This window comes from Ascaphus truei, unplaced genomic scaffold (assembly GCF_040206685.1).
Source record: "Ascaphus truei isolate aAscTru1 unplaced genomic scaffold, aAscTru1.hap1 HAP1_SCAFFOLD_972, whole genome shotgun sequence".
Classification (NCBI taxonomy): Eukaryota; Metazoa; Chordata; class Amphibia; order Anura; family Ascaphidae; genus Ascaphus; species Ascaphus truei.
Window position 1 is genome coordinate 90,001 of NW_027457312.1, and position 17,443 is coordinate 107,443.

The 17,443-nt window shown below is 55.9% G+C and overlaps 1 protein-coding gene across 1 annotated transcript in view; it reads left to right on the plus strand.

The window, feature by feature from the left end:
- Nucleotides 1-7,982, plus strand: part of LOC142486752 (dynein axonemal heavy chain 2-like) — a gene marked incomplete at its 5' end in the record, with an annotated part of 90,252 nt that extends 82,270 nt beyond the window's left edge. Inside the window, 3 exons of the mRNA XM_075585208.1 lie at nt 2,614-2,688; nt 6,112-6,262; nt 7,568-7,982. Of these exons, the coding sequence (XP_075441323.1) occupies nt 2,614-2,688; nt 6,112-6,262; nt 7,568-7,722 (381 nt within the window). The remainder of the gene's footprint in view (nt 1-2,613; nt 2,689-6,111; nt 6,263-7,567) is intronic.
- Nucleotides 7,983-17,443: the final 9,461 nt, after the last annotated feature.

A 17,443-nucleotide genomic window follows, 5' to 3' on the forward strand; every position in this document is an offset into this window, starting at 1 on the left:
GGGAGAAGAGAGGGTGTCGGGGGGAAGAGAAGGTGTGGGGGGGAGAAGAGAGGGTGTGGGGGGGGACAAGAGAGGGTGGGGGGGAGAAGAGAAGGTGTGGGGGGAGAAGAGAGGGTGTGGGGGGAGAAGAGAGGGTGTGGGGGGGGACAAGAGAGGGTGTGGGGGGGGAGAAGGGAGGGTGTGGGGGGGGAGAAGGGAGGGTGTGGGGGGGGAGAAGGGAGGGTGTGGGGGGGGAGAAGGGAGGGTGTGGGGGGGAAGAGAAGGTGTGGGGGGGAGAAGAGAGGGTGGGGGGACAAGAGAGGGTGGTGGGTAGAAGAGAGGGTGTGGGGGGGAGAAGAGAGGGTGGTGGGTAGAAGAGAGGGTGTGGGGGGGAGAAGAGAGGGTGTGGGGGGGAGAAGAGAGGGTGTGGGGGGGAGAAGAGAGGGTGTGGGGGGGACAAGAGAGGGTGTGGGGGGGGACGAGAGGATGTGGGGGACGAGAGAGGGTGTGGGGGACGAGAGAGGGTGTGGGGGACGAGAGAGGGTGTGGGGGACGAGAACAGAGGTTGTGGGGGACGAGAGAGGGTGTGGGGGACGAGAAGAGAGGGTGTGGGGGACGAGAAGAGAGGGTGTGGGGGACGAGAAGAGGGTGTGGGGGACGAGAAGAGAGGGTGTGGGGGACGAGAAGAGAGGGTGTGGGGGGGAGAAGAGAGGGTGTCGGGGGGAAGAGAAGGTGTGGGGGGGAGAAGAGAGGGTGTGGGGGGGGACAAGAGAGGGTGGGGGGGAGAAGAGAAGGTGTGGGGGGAGAAGAGAGGGTGTGGGGGGAGAAGAGAGGGTGTGGGGGGGGACAAGAGAGGGTGTGGGGGGGGAGAAGGGAGGGTGTGGGGGGGGAGAAGGGAGGGTGTGGGGGGGGAGAAGGGAGGGTGTGGGGGGGGAGAAGGGAGGGTGTGGGGGGGAAGAGAAGGTGTGGGGGGGAGAAGAGAGGGTGGGGGGACAAGAGAGGGTGGTGGGTAGAAGAGAGGGTGTGGGGGGGAGAAGAGAGGGTGGTGGGTAGAAGAGAGGGTGTGGGGGGGAGAAGAGAGGGTGTGGGGGGGAGAAGAGAGGGTGTGGGGGGGAGAAGAGAGGGTGTGGGGGGGACAAGAGAGGGTGTGGGGGGGGACGAGAGGATGTGGGGGACGAGAGAGGGTGTGGGGGACGAGAGAGGGTGTGGGGGACGAGAGAGGGTGTGGGGGACGAGAACAGAGGTTGTGGGGGACGAGAGAGGGTGTGGGGGACGAGAAGAGAGGGTGTGGGGGACGAGAAGAGAGGGTGTGGGGGACGAGAAGAGGGTGTGGGGGACGAGAAGAGAGGGTGTGGGGGACGAGAAGAGAGGGTGTGGGGGACAAGAAGAGAGGGTGTGGGGGACAAGAAGAGAGGGTGTGGGGGGGAGAAGAGAGGGTGTGGGGGGGGAGAAAAGAAGGTGTGGGGGGAGAAGAGAAGGTGGGGGGGGAGGAGAGAGGTTGTGGGGGGGAGAAGAGAGGGTGTGGGGGGGGAGAAGAGAGGTTGTGGGGGGAGAAGAGAGGTTGTGTGGGGGGGAGAAGAGAGGGTGTGGGGGGGAGAAGAGAGGGTGTGGGGGGGGAGAAGAGAGGGTGTGGGGGGGGGAGAAGAGAGGGTGTGTGGGGGGGGAGAAGAGAGGGTGTGTGGGGGGGGAGAAGAGAGGGTGTGTGGGGGGGAGAAGAGAGGGTGTGGGGGGGGAGAAGAGAGGGTGTGTGGGGGGGGGGGGAGAAGAGAAGGTGTGGGGGGGGGAGAAGAGAGGTTGTGGGGGGGGGAGAAGAGAGGGTGTGGGGGGGAGAAGAGGGGGTGTGGGGGGGGAGAAGAGAGGGTGTGTGGGGGGGAGAAGAGAGGGTGTGGGGGGGGGGGAGAAGAGAGGGTGTGGGGGGGAGAAGAGAGGGTGTGTGGGGGGGGGAGAAGAGAGGGTGTGGGGGGGGGAAGAAGAGAGGGTGTGTGGGGGGGGAGAAGAGAGGGTGTGTGGGGGAGAAGAGAGGGTGTGGGGGGGGAGAAGAGAGGGTGTGGGGGGGAGAAGAGAGGGTGTGGGGGGGGGAGAAGAGAGGGTGTGGGGGGGGAGAAGAGAGGGTGTGGGGGGGGAGAAGAGAGGGTGTGGGGGGGGAGAAGAGAGGGTGTGGGGGGGGGAGAAGAGAGGGTGTGGGGGGGGAGAAGAGAGGGTGTGGGGGGGGGGAGAAGAGAGGGTGTGGGGGGGGGAGAAGAGAGGGTGTGTGGGGGAGAAGAGAGGGTGTGTGGGGGGGGGAGAAGAGAGGGTGTGGGGGGGGGAGAAGAGAGGGTGTGGGGGGGGAGAAGAGAGGGTGTGGGGGGGGGAGAAGAGAGGGTGTGGGGGGGAGAAGAGAGGGTGTGGGGGGGAGAAGAGAGGGTGTGGGGGGGAGAAGAGAGGGGTGGGGGGGAGAAGAGAGGGGTGGGGGGGAGAGAGGGTGTGAGGGGGGCAGAAGAGAGGGTGTGGGGGGGGAGAAGAGAGGGGTGGGGGGAGAGAGGGTGTGAGGGGGGCAGAAGAGAGGGTGTGGGGGAGGGGATGGCAAAGGGGAGGGGAGAGGGGGAAATGACAAAAAGCAGGTGCAGTGACACTGATGTCCCCTCTGTCCCTCAGATCTCGGTGGACTCTCTGTCCTGGGAATTCATTGTGTCCACTGTGGACGACAATAACCTTGTTTATCCACCAAAGGTGAGAACTGCACAGTGACACAGAGAGACGGGAGCTATGAGCCTGTCCCTCCCCCCGCAGGGTGACAGTAACACAGACAGAAGGGAGCTATGAGTCTGTCCCTCCCCCCGCAGGGTGACACAGTGACACAGACAGAAGGGAGCTATGAGCCTGTCCCTCCCCCCGCAGGGTGACAGTAACACAGACAGAAGGGAGCTATGAGCCTGTCCCTCCCCCCGCAGGGTGACAGTAACACAGACAGAAGGGAGCTATGAGTCTGTCCCTCCCCCCGCAGGGTGACACAGTGACACAGACAGAAGGGAGCTATGAGCCTGTCCCTCCCCCCGCAGGGTGACAGTAACACAGACAGAAGGGAGCTATGAGCCTGTCCCTCCCCCCGCAGGGTGACACAGTGAGAAGGGAGCTATGAGCCTGTCCCTCCCCCCGCAGGGTGACACAGTGACACAGACAGAAGGGAGCTATGAGCCTGTCCCTCCCCCCGCAGGGTGATACAGTGACACAGACAGAAGGGAGCTATGAGTCTGTCCCGCCCCCTGCAGGGTGACACAGTGACACAGACAGAAGGGAGCTATGAGTCTGTTCCTCCCCCCGCAGGGTGACACAGTGACACAGACAGAAGGGAGCTATGAGTCTGTCCCTCCCCCCGCAGGGTGACACAGACAGAAGGGAGCTATGAGTCTGTCCCTCCCCCCGCAGGGTGACACAGTGACACAGACAGAAGGGAGCTATGAGTCTGTCCCTCCCCCCGCAGGGTGACACAGTGACAGACAGAAGGGAGCTATGAGTCTGTCCCTCCCCCCGCAGGGTGACACAGTGACACAGACAGAAGGGAGCCATGAGTCTGTCCCTCCCCCCGCAGGGTGACACAGTGACACAGACAGAAGGGAGCTATGAGTCTGTCCCTCCCCCCGCAGGGTGACACAGTGACACAGACAGAAGGGAGCTATGAGTCTGTCCCTTCCCCCGCAGGGTGACACAGACAGAAGGGAGCCATGAATCTGTCCCTCCCCCCGCAGGGTGACACAGTGACACAGTGAGAAGGGAGCTATGAGCCTGTCCCTCCCCCCGCAGGGTGACACAGTGACACAGACAGAAGGGAGCTATAAGTCTGTTCCTCCCCCCGCAGGGTGACACAGTGACAGACAGAAGGGAGCTATGAATCTGTCCCTCCCCCCGCAGGGTGACACAGTGACACAGACAGAAGGGAGCCATGAGTCTGTCCCTCCCCCCGCAGGGTGACACAGTGACACAGACAGAAGGGAGCTATGAGTCTGTTCCTCCCCCCGCAGGGTGACACAGACAGAAGGGAGCTATGAGTCTGTCCCTCCCCCCGCAGGGTGACACAGACAGAAGGGAGCTATGAGTCTGTCCCTCCCCCCGCAGGGTGACACAGTGACACAGACAGAAGGGAGCTATGAGTCTGTCCCTCCCCCCGCAGGGTGACACAGTGACACAGACAGAAGGGAGCTATGAGCCTGTCCCTCCCCCCGCAGGGTGACACAGTGACACAGACAGAAGGGAGCTATGAGTCTGTCCCTCCCCCCGCAGGGTGACACAGTGACACAGACAGAAGGGAGCTATGAGTCTGTCCCTCCCCCCGCAGGGTGACACAGTGACACAGACAGAAGGGAGCTATGAGTCTGTCCCTCCCCCCGCAGGGTGACACAGTGACACAGACAGAAGGGAGCTATGAGTCTGTCCCTCCCCCCGCAGGGTGACACAGTGACACAGACAGAAGGGAGCTATGAGTCTGTCCCTCCCCCCGCAGGGTGACACAGTGACACAGACAGAAGGGAGCCATGAGTCTGTCCCTCCCCCCGCAGGGTGACACAGTGACACAGACAGAAGGGAGCTATGAGTCTGTCCCTCCCCCCGCAGGGTGACACAGTGACACAGACAGAAGGGAGCTATGAGTCTGTCCCTCCCCCCGCAGGGTGACACAGTGACACAGACAGAAGGGAGCTATGTGTCTGTCCCTCCCCCGCAGGGTGACACAGTGACAGACAGAAGGGAGCTATGAGTCTGTCCCTCCCCCCGCAGGGTGACACAGTGACAGACAGAAGGGAGCTATGAGCCTCCCCCTCCCCCCGCAGGGTGACAGTGACACAGACAGAAGGGAGCTATGAGTCTGTCCCTCCCCCCGCAGGGTGACACAGTGACACAGACAGAAGGGAGCTATGAGCCTGTCCCTCCCCCGCAGGGTGACACAGTGACACAGACAGAAGGGAGCTATGAGTCTGTCCCTCCCCCCGCAGGGTGACACAGTGACAGACAGAAGGGAGCTATGAGCCTGTCCCTCCCCCCGCAGGGTGACAGTGACACAGACAGAAGAGAGCTATGAGTCTGTCCCTCCCCCCGCAGGGTGACACAGACAGAAGGGAGCTATGAGCCTGTCCCTCCCCCCGCAGGGTGACACAGACAGAAGGGAGCTATGAGCCTGTCCCTCCCCCCGCAGGGTGACACAGACAGAAGGGAGCTATGAGTCTGTCCCTCCCCCCGTGCAGGGTGACACAGTGACACAGACAGAAGGGAGCTATGAGCCTGTCCCTCCCACGCAGGGTGACACAGTGACACAGACAGAAGGGAGCTATGAGTCTGTCCCTCCCCCGTGCAGGGTGACACAGTGACACAGACAGAAGGGAGCTATGAGCCTGTCCCTCCCACGCAGGGTGACACAGTGACACAGACAGAAGGGAGCTATGAGCCTGTCCCTCCCCCCCCCCCCCGCAGGGTGACACAGTGACACAGACAGAAGGGAGCTATGAGCCTGTCCCTCCCCCGCAGGGTGACACAGACAGAAGGGAGCTATGAGTCTGTCCCTCCCCCCGTGCAGGGTGACACAGTGACACAGACAGAAGGGAGCTATGAGCCTGTCCCTCCCACGCAGGGTGACACAGTGACACAGACAGAAGGGAGCTATGAGTCTGTCCCTCCCCCGTGCAGGGTGACACAGTGACACAGACAGAAGGGAGCTATGAGCCTGTCCCTCCCACGCAGGGTGACACAGTGACACAGACAGAAGGGAGCTATGAGCCTGTCCCTCCCCCCCGCAGTGTGACACAGTGACACAGACAGAAGGGAGCTATGAGTCTGTCCCCCCCCCCGCAGGGTGACACAGTGACACAGACAGAAGGGAGCTATGAGCCTGTCCCTCCCCCCGCAGGGTGACACAGACAGAAGGGAGCTATGAGCCTGTCCCTCCCCCCGCAGGGTGACACAGACAGAAGGGAGCTATGAGCCTGTCCCTCCCCCCGCAGGGTGACACAGTGACACAGACAGAAGGGAGCTATGAGCCTGTCCCTCCCCCCGGAGGGTGACACAGTGACACAGACAGAAGGGAGCTATGAGCCTGTCCCTCCCCCCGCAGGGTGACACAGTGACTGGGTGTGTAAGGTGACCGGGTGACACTGTCCCCTCCCTCAGGACGGGGTGTGGGTCCGCGGTCTCTTCCTGGAGGGCGCTGGCTGGGATAAGAAGAATTCGTGCCTGACGGAGGCGGAACCGATGCAGCTCGTGTGTCCCATCCCCACCGTGCACTTCAAACCCACGGAGAGCAGGAAGAAGAGCAGCAAGGGTGCCCGGCTCTCTCACACTGACACGCACACACACACACACACATCTGTCATACTGACACACACACACACACATCTGTCACACTGACACACACACACACAGAACTTTCTGTCACACACAAACACATAGGAATCTCTCTCTCGCACACCCAAACACACACACACACACACACACACACACACACAAATATCTCTCTCACACACACACATCTCACATACACACACACACATACACAGGGATATCACACACAGATATCTCTTTCTCACACACACACACACACACACACACACAGGGATATCTCTCTCACACACACACACACGGATATCTCTCACACACACACACACACGGATATCTCTCACACACACACACGGATATCTCTCACACACACACATCTCACATACACACACAGGGATATCTCTCTCTCACACACACACACACATATCTCTCTCACACACACACACACATCTCACACACACATCTCACACACACACAGATATCTCTCTCACACACACACACACATACACACAGGGATATCTCTCACGCACACACACGGATATCTGTCACACACACACACACACACAGATATCTCTCTCACACACACATCTCACATACACACACATACACAGGGATATCTCACTCACACACACACACACATCTCACGTACACACACACATATACACAGGGATATCTCTCTTACACACACACACACACACACACACACACACACACACACACACACACACACACACACACGGATATCTGTCACACACACACACACACACACATACACAGGGATATCTCTCACACACAGACACACATCTCACATACACACACACATGGATATCTCTCACACACACACAATAACACAAACACGGATCTCTCTCTCTCAAACACACACACACCTACACAGGGATATCTCTCTCACACACACACACACACACATCTCACATACACACACATACACAGGGATATCTCTCAAACACACACACAAACACGGATATCTCTCTCTCTCTCACACACACACACACATACACAGGGATATCTCACACACACACACACACACACACATCTCACATACACACACATGCACAGGGATATCTCTCAAACACACACACACACACACACATACATACACAGGGATATCTCACACACACACACACACACACACACACACACACACACACACACACACACACACACACACACACACACACACACACACGGATATCTCTCACACACACACACTCACACACACACACACTCCTATCTGTCCCTAACGCAGATCTCTGTATCTCTGGCTCCGCAGGTCTGTACTCCTGCCCCTGTTACTATTACCCGCTCCGCACGGGCACCGCAGGGCGCGCCTCCTTTGTTATCGGGGTTGAGCTCCGCACGGGGGCTGCACCTGCAGAGCACTGGATCAAGAGGGGAACTGCTCTGCTCATGAGCCTGGACAGCTAGGGGCGCAGAGCGTCGCAGAACGTCCCGGAGATGTGCAGAGCGTCCCGGAGATGTGCAGAGTGTCCCGGAGATGTGCAGAGCGTCCCGGAGATGTGCAGAGCGTCCCGGAGATGTGCAGAGCGTCCCGGAGATGTGCAGAGCGTCGCAGAGCATCCCGGAGACACACACAACACTAGGAGGATACGGAACCTGCAGAGCGCCTGCAATCACAATCCCTCCTACTGCAGCAGCACCGCTCAATAAAACACTTCTGCTTTCAATGTGCTTTATACGATAAACAGAGGGAGCGCGATGGCAAGGAGCACAGTGACCTAGTGACAGGGACGTGTTTAATGGGTTAAAGGGTCAGTCCCACGTAGGAGCACAGTGACCTAATGACAGGGACGTGTTTAATGGGTTAAAGGGTCAGTCCCACGTAGGATCAAAGTGACCTAATGACAGGGACGTGTTTAATGGGTTAAAGGGTCAGTCCCACGTAGGGGCAAAGTGACCTAATGACAGGGACGTGTTTAATGGGCTAAAGGGTCAGTCCCACGTAGGGGCAAAGTGACCTAATGGCAGGGACGTGTTTAATGGGTTAAAGAGTCAGTCCCACGTAGGAGCAAAGTGACCTAGTGACAGGGACGTGTTTAATGGGTTAAAGGGTCAGTCCCACGTAGGATCAAAGTGACCTAATGACAGGGACGTGTTTAATGGGTTAAAGGGTCAGTCCCACGTAGGGGCAAAGTGACCTAATGACAAGGACGTGTTTAATGGGTTAAAGAGTCAGTCCCACGTAGGAGCAAAGTGACCTAATGACAGGGACGTGTTTAATGGGTTAAAGGGTCAGTCCCACGTAGGAGCACAGTGACCTAGTGACAGGGACGTGTTTAATGGGTTAAAGGGTCAGTCCCACGTAGGAGCAAAGTGACCTAGTGACAGGGACGTGTTTAATGGGTTAAAGGGTCAGTCCCACGTAGGAGCAAAGTGACCTAGTGACAGGGACGTGTTTAATGGGTTAAAGGGTCAAACCCACGTAGGAGCACAGTGACCTAATGACAGGGACGTGTTTAATGGGTTAAAGAGTCAGTCCCACGTAGGAGCAAAGTGACCTAATGACAGGGACGTGTTTAATGGGTTAAAGGGTCAGTCCCACGTAGGGGTAAAGTGACCTAGTGACAGGGACGTGTTTAATGGGTTAAAGGGTCAGTCCCACGTAGGAGCAAAGTGACCTAGTGACAGGGACGTGTTTAATGGGTTAAAGGGTCAAACCCACGTAGGAGCACAGTGAGCTAATGACAGGGACGTGTTTAATGGGTTAAAGGGTCAGTCCCACGTAGGAGCACAGTGACCTAATGACAGGGACGTGTTTAATGGGTTAAAGGGTCAGTCCCACGTAGGAGCACAGTGACCTAGTGACAGGGACGTGTTTAATGGGTTAAATTGTCAGTCCCACGTAGGAGCACAGTGACCTAATGACAGGGACGTGTTTAATGGGTTAAAGGGTCAGTCCCACGTAGGAGCACAGTGACCTAGTGACAGGGACGTGTTTAATGGGTTAAAGGGTCAGTCCCACGTAGGGGGACTGACCTTATGACAGGGACGTGTTTAATGGGTTAAAGGGACAGTCCCACGTAGGAGCAAAGTGACCTAATGACAGTGACGTGTTTAATGGGTTAATGGGTCAGTCCCACGTAGGGGCAAAGTGACCTAATGACAGGGACGTGTTTAATGGGTTAAAGAGTCAGTCCCACGTAGGAGCAAAGTGACCTAATGACAGGGACGTGTTTAATGGGTTAAAGGGTCAGTGCCACGTAGGGGCAAAGTGACCTAATGACAGGGACGTGTTTAATGGGTTAACTGGTCGGTCCCACGTAGGGGCAAAGTGACCTAATGACAGGGACGTGTTTAATGGGTTAAAGGGACAGTCCCAGGTAGGGGCAAAGTGACTTAATGACAGGGGCGTGTTTAATAGGTTAAAGGGTCAGTCCCACGTAGGGGCAAAGTGACCTAATGACAAGGACGTGTTTAATGGGTTAAAGAGTCAGTCCCACGTAGGATCAAAGTGACCTAATGACAGGGACGTGTTTAATGGGTTAAAGGGTCAGTCCCACGTAGGGGCAAAGTGACCTAATGACAAGGACGTGTTTAATGGGTTAAAGGGTCAGTCCCACGTAGGAGCACAGTGACCTAGTGACAGGGACGTGTTTAATGGGTTAAAGGGTCAGTCCCACGTAGGAGCAAAGTGACCTAGTGACAGGGACGTGTTTAATGGGTTAAAGGGTCAGTCCCACGTAGGAGCAAAGTGACCTAGTGACAGGGACGTGTTTAATGGGTTAAAGGGTCAAACCCACGTAGGAGCACAGTGACCTAATGACAGGGACGTGTTTAATGGGTTAAAGAGTCAGTCCCACGTAGGAGCAAAGTGACCTAATGACAGGGACGTGTTTAATGGGTTAAAGGGTCAGTCCCACGTAGGGGTAAAGTGACCTAGTGACAGGGACGTGTTTAATGGGTTAAAGGGTCAGTCCCACGTAGGAGCAAAGTGACCTAGTGACAGGGACGTGTTTAATGGGTTAAAGGGTCAAACCCACGTAGGAGCACAGTGAGCTAATGACAGGGACGTGTTTAATGGGTTAAAGGGTCAGTCCCACGTAGGAGCACAGTGACCTAATGACAGGGACGTGTTTAATGGGTTAAAGGGTCAGTCCCACGTAGGAGCACAGTGACCTAGTGACAGGGACGTGTTTAATGGGTTAAATTGTCAGTCCCACGTAGGAGCACAGTGACCTAATGACAGGGACGTGTTTAATGGGTTAAAGGGTCAGTCCCACGTAGGAGCACAGTGACCTAGTGACAGGGACGTGTTTAATGGGTTAAAGGGTCAGTCCCACGTAGGGGGACTGACCTTATGACAGGGACGTGTTTAATGGGTTAAAGGGACAGTCCCACGTAGGAGCAAAGTGACCTAATGACAGTGACGTGTTTAATGGGTTAATGGGTCAGTCCCACGTAGGGGCAAAGTGACCTAATGACAGGGACGTGTTTAATGGGTTAAAGAGTCAGTCCCACGTAGGAGCAAAGTGACCTAATGACAGGGACGTGTTTAATGGGTTAAAGGGTCAGTGCCACGTAGGGGCAAAGTGACCTAATGACAGGGACGTGTTTAATGGGTTAACTGGTCGGTCCCACGTAGGGGCAAAGTGACCTAATGACAGGGACGTGTTTAATGGGTTAAAGGGACAGTCCCAGGTAGGGGAAAAGTGACTTAATGACAGGGACGTGGTTAATGGGTTAAAGGGCCAGTCCCACGTAGGAGCAAAGTGACCTAATGACAGGGACGTGTTTAACGGGTTAAAGGGTCAGTCCCACGTAGGAGCAAAGTGACCTAATGACAGGGACGTGTTTAATGGGTTAAAGGGTCAGTCCCACGTAGGAGCAAAGTGACCTAATGACAGGGACGTGTTTAATGGGTTAAAGGGTCAGTCCCACGTAGGGGCAAAGTGACCTAATGACAGGGACGTGTTTAATGGGTTAAAGGGACAGTCCCAGGTAGGGGCAAAGTGACTTAATGACAGGGGCGTGTTTAATAGGTTAAAGGGTCAGTCCCACGTAGGGGCAAAGTGACCTAATGACAGGGACGTGTTTAATGGGTTAAAGGGTCAGTCCCACGTAGGGGCAAAGTGACCTAATGACAGGGGCGTGTTTAATGGGTTAATGGGTCAGTCCCATGTAGGGGCAAAGTGACCTAATGACAGGGGCGTGTTTAATGGGTTAATGGGTCAGTCCCATGTAGGGGCAAAGTGACCTAATGACAGGGGCATTAAACACCCAGGGCCTTGGCTAAATTCACAAACACTCCTGCACACGCTCCGCTGAACGCCTATGGAGGAAATCTCACACTCTGGCTGATTATCTGCACTATACATTTCTCCTCTCCTGTTTTAACTCTGCGCTCTCGAAGGCCAAACACTACTTCTCCTCCACCCATTCCACGCCCTCTTTTCTCTGTATTTGACTCCCATATTCCCTTTACTTCTCCTCAAGCCTTTGCTGACCACTTTAAAGGCAACGATGATGCTATCCACAAGGATATTCCTTCTGCCCTCCTCTCTGCTTCTACCTAAACCTCCATCTTCCACTCTTGACTTCTCTTCTCCCTCTACCACATGCCCTCCCGACCCTATCCCCTCTAAACCTCCGATCTCTTACTCCCATCTTCGTACCCACTCTCACCCACATTTTCCATTCCTCTCCGTTCTCCGGCACCTTCCCCCTCTTCCTTTTTAAGCATGTGGTGGTCACACCTATTCTCGAGAGGACCCTGCCCATCCCACCCGCCCTTTGCCTCCAAACTGCTCGGACGTTTCTTGTTCATATGAAAGAACGCCTTCAATCCCATGCCCTCCTGGACCCGTTCCAAGCTTCGGCACCTCGCTAAAGTAGCCAATGATCTACATGAAGCTGAAACCCAAGGTCACTTCTCCCAGGCTACCCATCTCTCTCTGCTGCTTTTTATACTGACCACTCTCTTCTCCTTCAGATTCTACACTCCCTTGGTATCCGCAACTAAGCTCTCTCCTGGTTCTCCTCATACCTCTCCCATTCTCTGTCTCTTCTGCTGATCTCTCTGTTGGTGTACCTCAGGGCTCTGTTCTGGGACCTCTCCTTATCTCTCTATACACACTATCATTTGCTCTTCTGCTGATCTCTGTTGGTGTACCTCATTGCTCTTTTCTGGGACCTCTCCTTATCTCTCTACACACTATCACTTGGTCTTCTGCTGATCTCTCTGTTGGTGTACCTCTGGGCTCTGTTCTGGGACCTCTCCTTATCTCTCTATACACACTATCATTCGGTCTTCTGCTGATCTCTCTGTTGGTGTACCTCAGGGCTCTGTTCTGGGACCTCTCCTTATCTCTCTATACACACTATCATTTGGTCTTCTGCTGATCTCTCTGTTGGTGTACCTCAGGGCTCTGTTCTGGAACCTCTCCTTATCTCTCCCTACACACTATCACTTGGTCTTCTGCTGATCTCTCTGTTGGTGTACCTCAGGGCTCTGTTCTGGAACCTCTCCTTATCTCTCCCTACACACTATCACTTGGCCTTCTGCTGATCTCTCTGTTGGTGTACCTCATTGCTCTGTTCTGGGACCTCTCCTTATCTCTCTACACACTATCACTTGGTGACCTCATCAACTCTTTTGGCCTCAGGTATCATCTCTATGCAGCTGATACGCAGATAGAGCTACCCACCCACTCCTGGGATTCAGTCCCAAGTCTCGGATTGCCTCCTGGCTTTATCCTTAAACGTAATATGGCTAAAACAGAGCTCCTCCTATTTCCCCCTAAACATGGCCCAATCTCCCCTTTTTCCATCACCGTAAATTATTTATTTATAAAGAATGTGTTACCAGGAAGAAATACAGTGAGAGTTACCTCTCGTTGTCACGCATGTCCTGGGCACAGAGTTATAACAATACACGGTTACATGAAAGGAACAGGGTTATACAGACATTTCATGGACAGATAGAGTTGGAAAATTGGGTACAGGGGATAAAGGGCTGGAGAGTTTCAGGTTTAAACTAGAGCAGCTTTAACATCACCAAACGGCTCGCACCCTTTAGCTGCACCAAAACCTGTCCGCCTTTTTGGGGTGACGCAGATGTGCACTGAAGGGGTTCAGGTTGATTGCAGCTGTGAACACAAAGTCCTCTGTCCTCTTGGGTCAGTAACATTCCTGGGGGGGGGGGGGACTGACGTTCCACATAGTACAAGCAAATGTTAACCCTTAGCACGCTAATCTGTGCAGAAGGGAGCAGCTCCTGGGGAGCCCCATCAGGCTGTCCGCCTTTGGGGAAATGCAGATGTATAGTGAAGGGGTTCACATTGAATGAGGCTATCATCTATCCTATCACCAAAGCACGTAGCCTAGGAGTGATGTTTGGTGCTTCCCTTCTCCCCTCACATTGACGGTATGGCTAAAACCTGTCACTTTTTTCTTGTAACATGCAGCTAACAGGCCTCACAATTATCTTCTTTGCAATCTATCCATAATACTGCTGTTAGAATAATTTAACTTTCTCCCAAAACAGTCTCTGCTCATCTCCTCCTTATATCCCTCTCCTGACTTCCCATCAGGTTCCGGATCACCCACAGCGTTCTCCTCCTTATATCCCTCTCCTGGCTTCCCATCAGGTTCCGGATCACCCACAGCGTTCTCCTTAATTCCCTCTCCTAACTTCCCATCAGGTTCCGGATCACCCACAACGTTCTCCTCCTTATATCCCTCTCCTGGCTTCCCATCAGGTTCCGGATCACCCATAACGTTCTCATTATATCCCTCTCCTGACTTCCCATCAGGTTCCGGATCACCCACAGCGTTCTCCTCCTTATATCCCTCTCCTGACTTCCCATCAGGTTCCGGATCACCCACAACGTTCTCCTCCTTATATCCCTCCCCTGACTTCCCATCAGGTTCTTGATCACACACAGCGTTCTCCTCCTTACCTTCAAGGCTCTCTCCTCATCTGCTCCTCCCTATATACCAGCTCTGACCTCTCACTATACCCCTGCTCGTCTCCTGCGCTCTAACCAAACTGTCTCCTCTTCGTCCTCTATCACCTCTACATCTCTCTCGCCTTAAAGCTTTTCCCTCACTGCCCCTTCCCTGGGGGATTCCCCCACACTCAGCATAAACAAAGCACTATCTCTCCCACCTTCAAGACAAACCTGAAACCCACCTCTTAAATAACAGACAAAGGTTGGGTCCTTTCTTCCGTGTAATTAAACATGAGGGAGAGGGAGTAGGTGCTATGATACCTTTTATTGGGCCAACAAGTAGTTGATATGAAGCATCCCAACAGCCTGGACTCATGGCTACTGTCCCACACCCACAGTCGCTCCTACCAACCATTGTGGCCAAGCACTGCCACCTACTGCCACTACCCACCATCAAAGCTACGCCCTGTCATCTACTGTACCCACCATGAAGGCCAGGCACTGCCATCTACTGCACCTACCCACCAAGGCCAGGTACTGCCATCTAATGCACCTACCCACCATCAAAGCCAGGCACTGCCATCTACTGCACCTACCCACCATCAAAGCTAGGCCCTGTCATCTACTGTACCCACCATCAAGGCCAGGCACTGCCATCTACTGCACCTACCAACCATCAAGGCCAGGCACTGCCATCTACTGCACCTACCCACCATCAAGGCCAGGTACTGCCATCTACTGCCCCTACCCACCATCAAGCCCAGGCACTGCCATCTAATGCACCTAACCACCATCCAGGCCAGGCACTGCCATCTACTGCACCTACCCACCATCAAGGCCAGGCACTGCCATCTACTGCACCTACCCACCATCCAGGCCAGGCACTGCCATCTACTGCACCTACGCACCATCAACGCCAGGCACTGCCATCTACTGCTCCTACCCACTATCAAGGCCAGGCACTGCCATCTACAGCACTTATTTCCCAACCTGCTGTCTCTGTAACTCTCTCAACATACCACTTATTGTAAGGAGGAGGAGTGAGAGAGGGAGGGAGGAGGGATAACGGGGAGTGTGAGAGAGGGAGGAGGGATAACGGGGAGTGTGAGAGGGAGGAGGGATAACGGGGAGTGTGAGAGGGAGGAGGGATAACGGGGAGTGTGAGAGGGAGGAGGGATAACGGGGAGTGTGAGAGGGAGGAGGGATAACGGGGAGTGTGAGAGGAAGGAGGGATAACGGGGAGTGTGAGAGGGAGGAGGGATAACGGGGAGTGTGAGAGGGAGGAGGGATAACGGGGAGTGTGAGAGGGAGGAGGGATAACGGGGAGTGTGAGAGGGAGGAGGGATAACGGGGAGTGTGAGAGGGAGGAGGGATAACGGGGAGTGTGAGAGGGAGGAGGGATAACGGGGAGTGTGAGAGGGAGGAGGGATAACGGGGAGTGTGAGAGGGAGGAGGGATAACGGGGAGTGTGAGAGGGAGGAGGGATAACGGGGAGGGAGGAGGGATAACGGGGAGTGTGAGAGGGAGGAGGGATAACGGGGAGTGTGAGAGGGAGGAGGGATAACGGGGAGTGTGAGAGGGAGGAGGGATAACGGGGAGGGAGGAGGGATAACGGGGAGTGTGAGAGGGAGGAGGGATAACGGGGAGAGGGAGGAGGGATAACGGGGAGAGGGAGGAGGGATAACGGGGAGTGTGAGAGGGAGGAGGGATAACGGGGAGTGTGAGAGGGAGGAGGGATAACGGGGAGTGAGAGAGGGAGGAGGGATAACGGGGAGTGTGAGAGGGAGGAGGGATAACGGGGAGTGTGAGAGGGAGGAGGGATAACGGGGAGTGTGAGAGGGAGGAGGGATAACGGGGAGTGTGAGAGGGAGGAGGGATAACGGGGAGTGTGAGAGGGAGGAGGGATAACGGGGAGTGTGAGAGGGAGGAGGGATAACGGGGAGTGTGAGGGGGAGGAGGGATAACGGGGAGTGTGAGAGGGAGGAGGGATAACGGGGAGTGTGAGAGGGAGGAGGGATAACGGGGAGTGTGAGGGAGGAGGGATAACGGGGAGTGTGAGAGGGAGGAGGGATAACGGGGAGTGTGAGTGTGAGAGGGAGGAGGGATAACGGGGAGTGTGAGGGGGAGGAGGGATAACGGGGAGTGTGAGAGGGAGGAGGGATAACGGGGAGTGTGAGAGGGAGGAGGGATAACGGGGAGTGTGAGGGAGGAGGGATAACGGGGAGTGTGAGAGGGAGGAGGGATAACGGGGAGTGTGAGAGGGAGGAGGGATAACGGGGAGTGTGAGAGGGAGGAGGGATAACGGGGAGTGTGAGAGGGAGGAGGGATAACGGGGAGTGTGAGAGGGAGGAGGGATAACGGGGAGTGTGAGAGGGAGGGGGGATAACGGGGAGTGTGAGAGGGAGGAGGGATAAAGGGGAGAGGGAGGAGGGATAACGGGGAGTGTGAGAGGGAGGAGGGATAACGGGGAGTGAGAGAGGGAGGAGGGATAACCGGGAGTGAGAGAGGGAGGAGGGATAACGGGGAGTGAGAGAGGGAGGAGGGATAACGGGGAGTGAGAGAGGGAGGAGGGATAACGGGGAGTGAGAGAGGGAGGAGGGATAACGGGGAGTGTGAGAGGGAGGAGGGATAACGGGGAGTGTGAGAGGGAGGAGGGATAACGGGGGTGTGAGAGGGAGGAGGGATAACGGGGTGTGAGAGGGAGGAGGGATAACGGGGAGTGTGAGAGGGAGGAGGGATAACGGGGAGTGTGAGAGGGAGGAGGGATAACGGGGAGTGTGAGAGGGAGGAGGGATAACGGGGAGTGTGAGAGGGAGGAGGGATAACGGGGAGTGAGAGAGGGAGGAGGGATAACGGGGAGTGTGAGAGAGGGAGGAGGGATAACGGGGAGTGTGAGAGGGAGGAGGGATAACGGGGAGTGTGAGAGGGAGGAGGGATAACGGGGAGTGTGAGAGGGAGGAGGGATAACGGGGAGTGTGAGAGGGAGGAGGGATAACGGGGAGTGTGAGAGGGAGGAGGGATAACGGGGAGTGAGAGAGGGAGGAGGGATAACGGGGAGTGTGAGAGGGAGGAGGGATAACGGGGAGTGAGAGAGGGAGGAGGGATAACGGGGAGTGTGAGAGGGAGGAGGGATAACGGGGAGTGTGAGAGGGAGGAGGGATAACGGGGAGTGAGAGAGGGAGGAGGGATAACGGGGAGTGTGAGAGGGAGGAGGGATAACGGGGAGTGTGAGAGGGAGG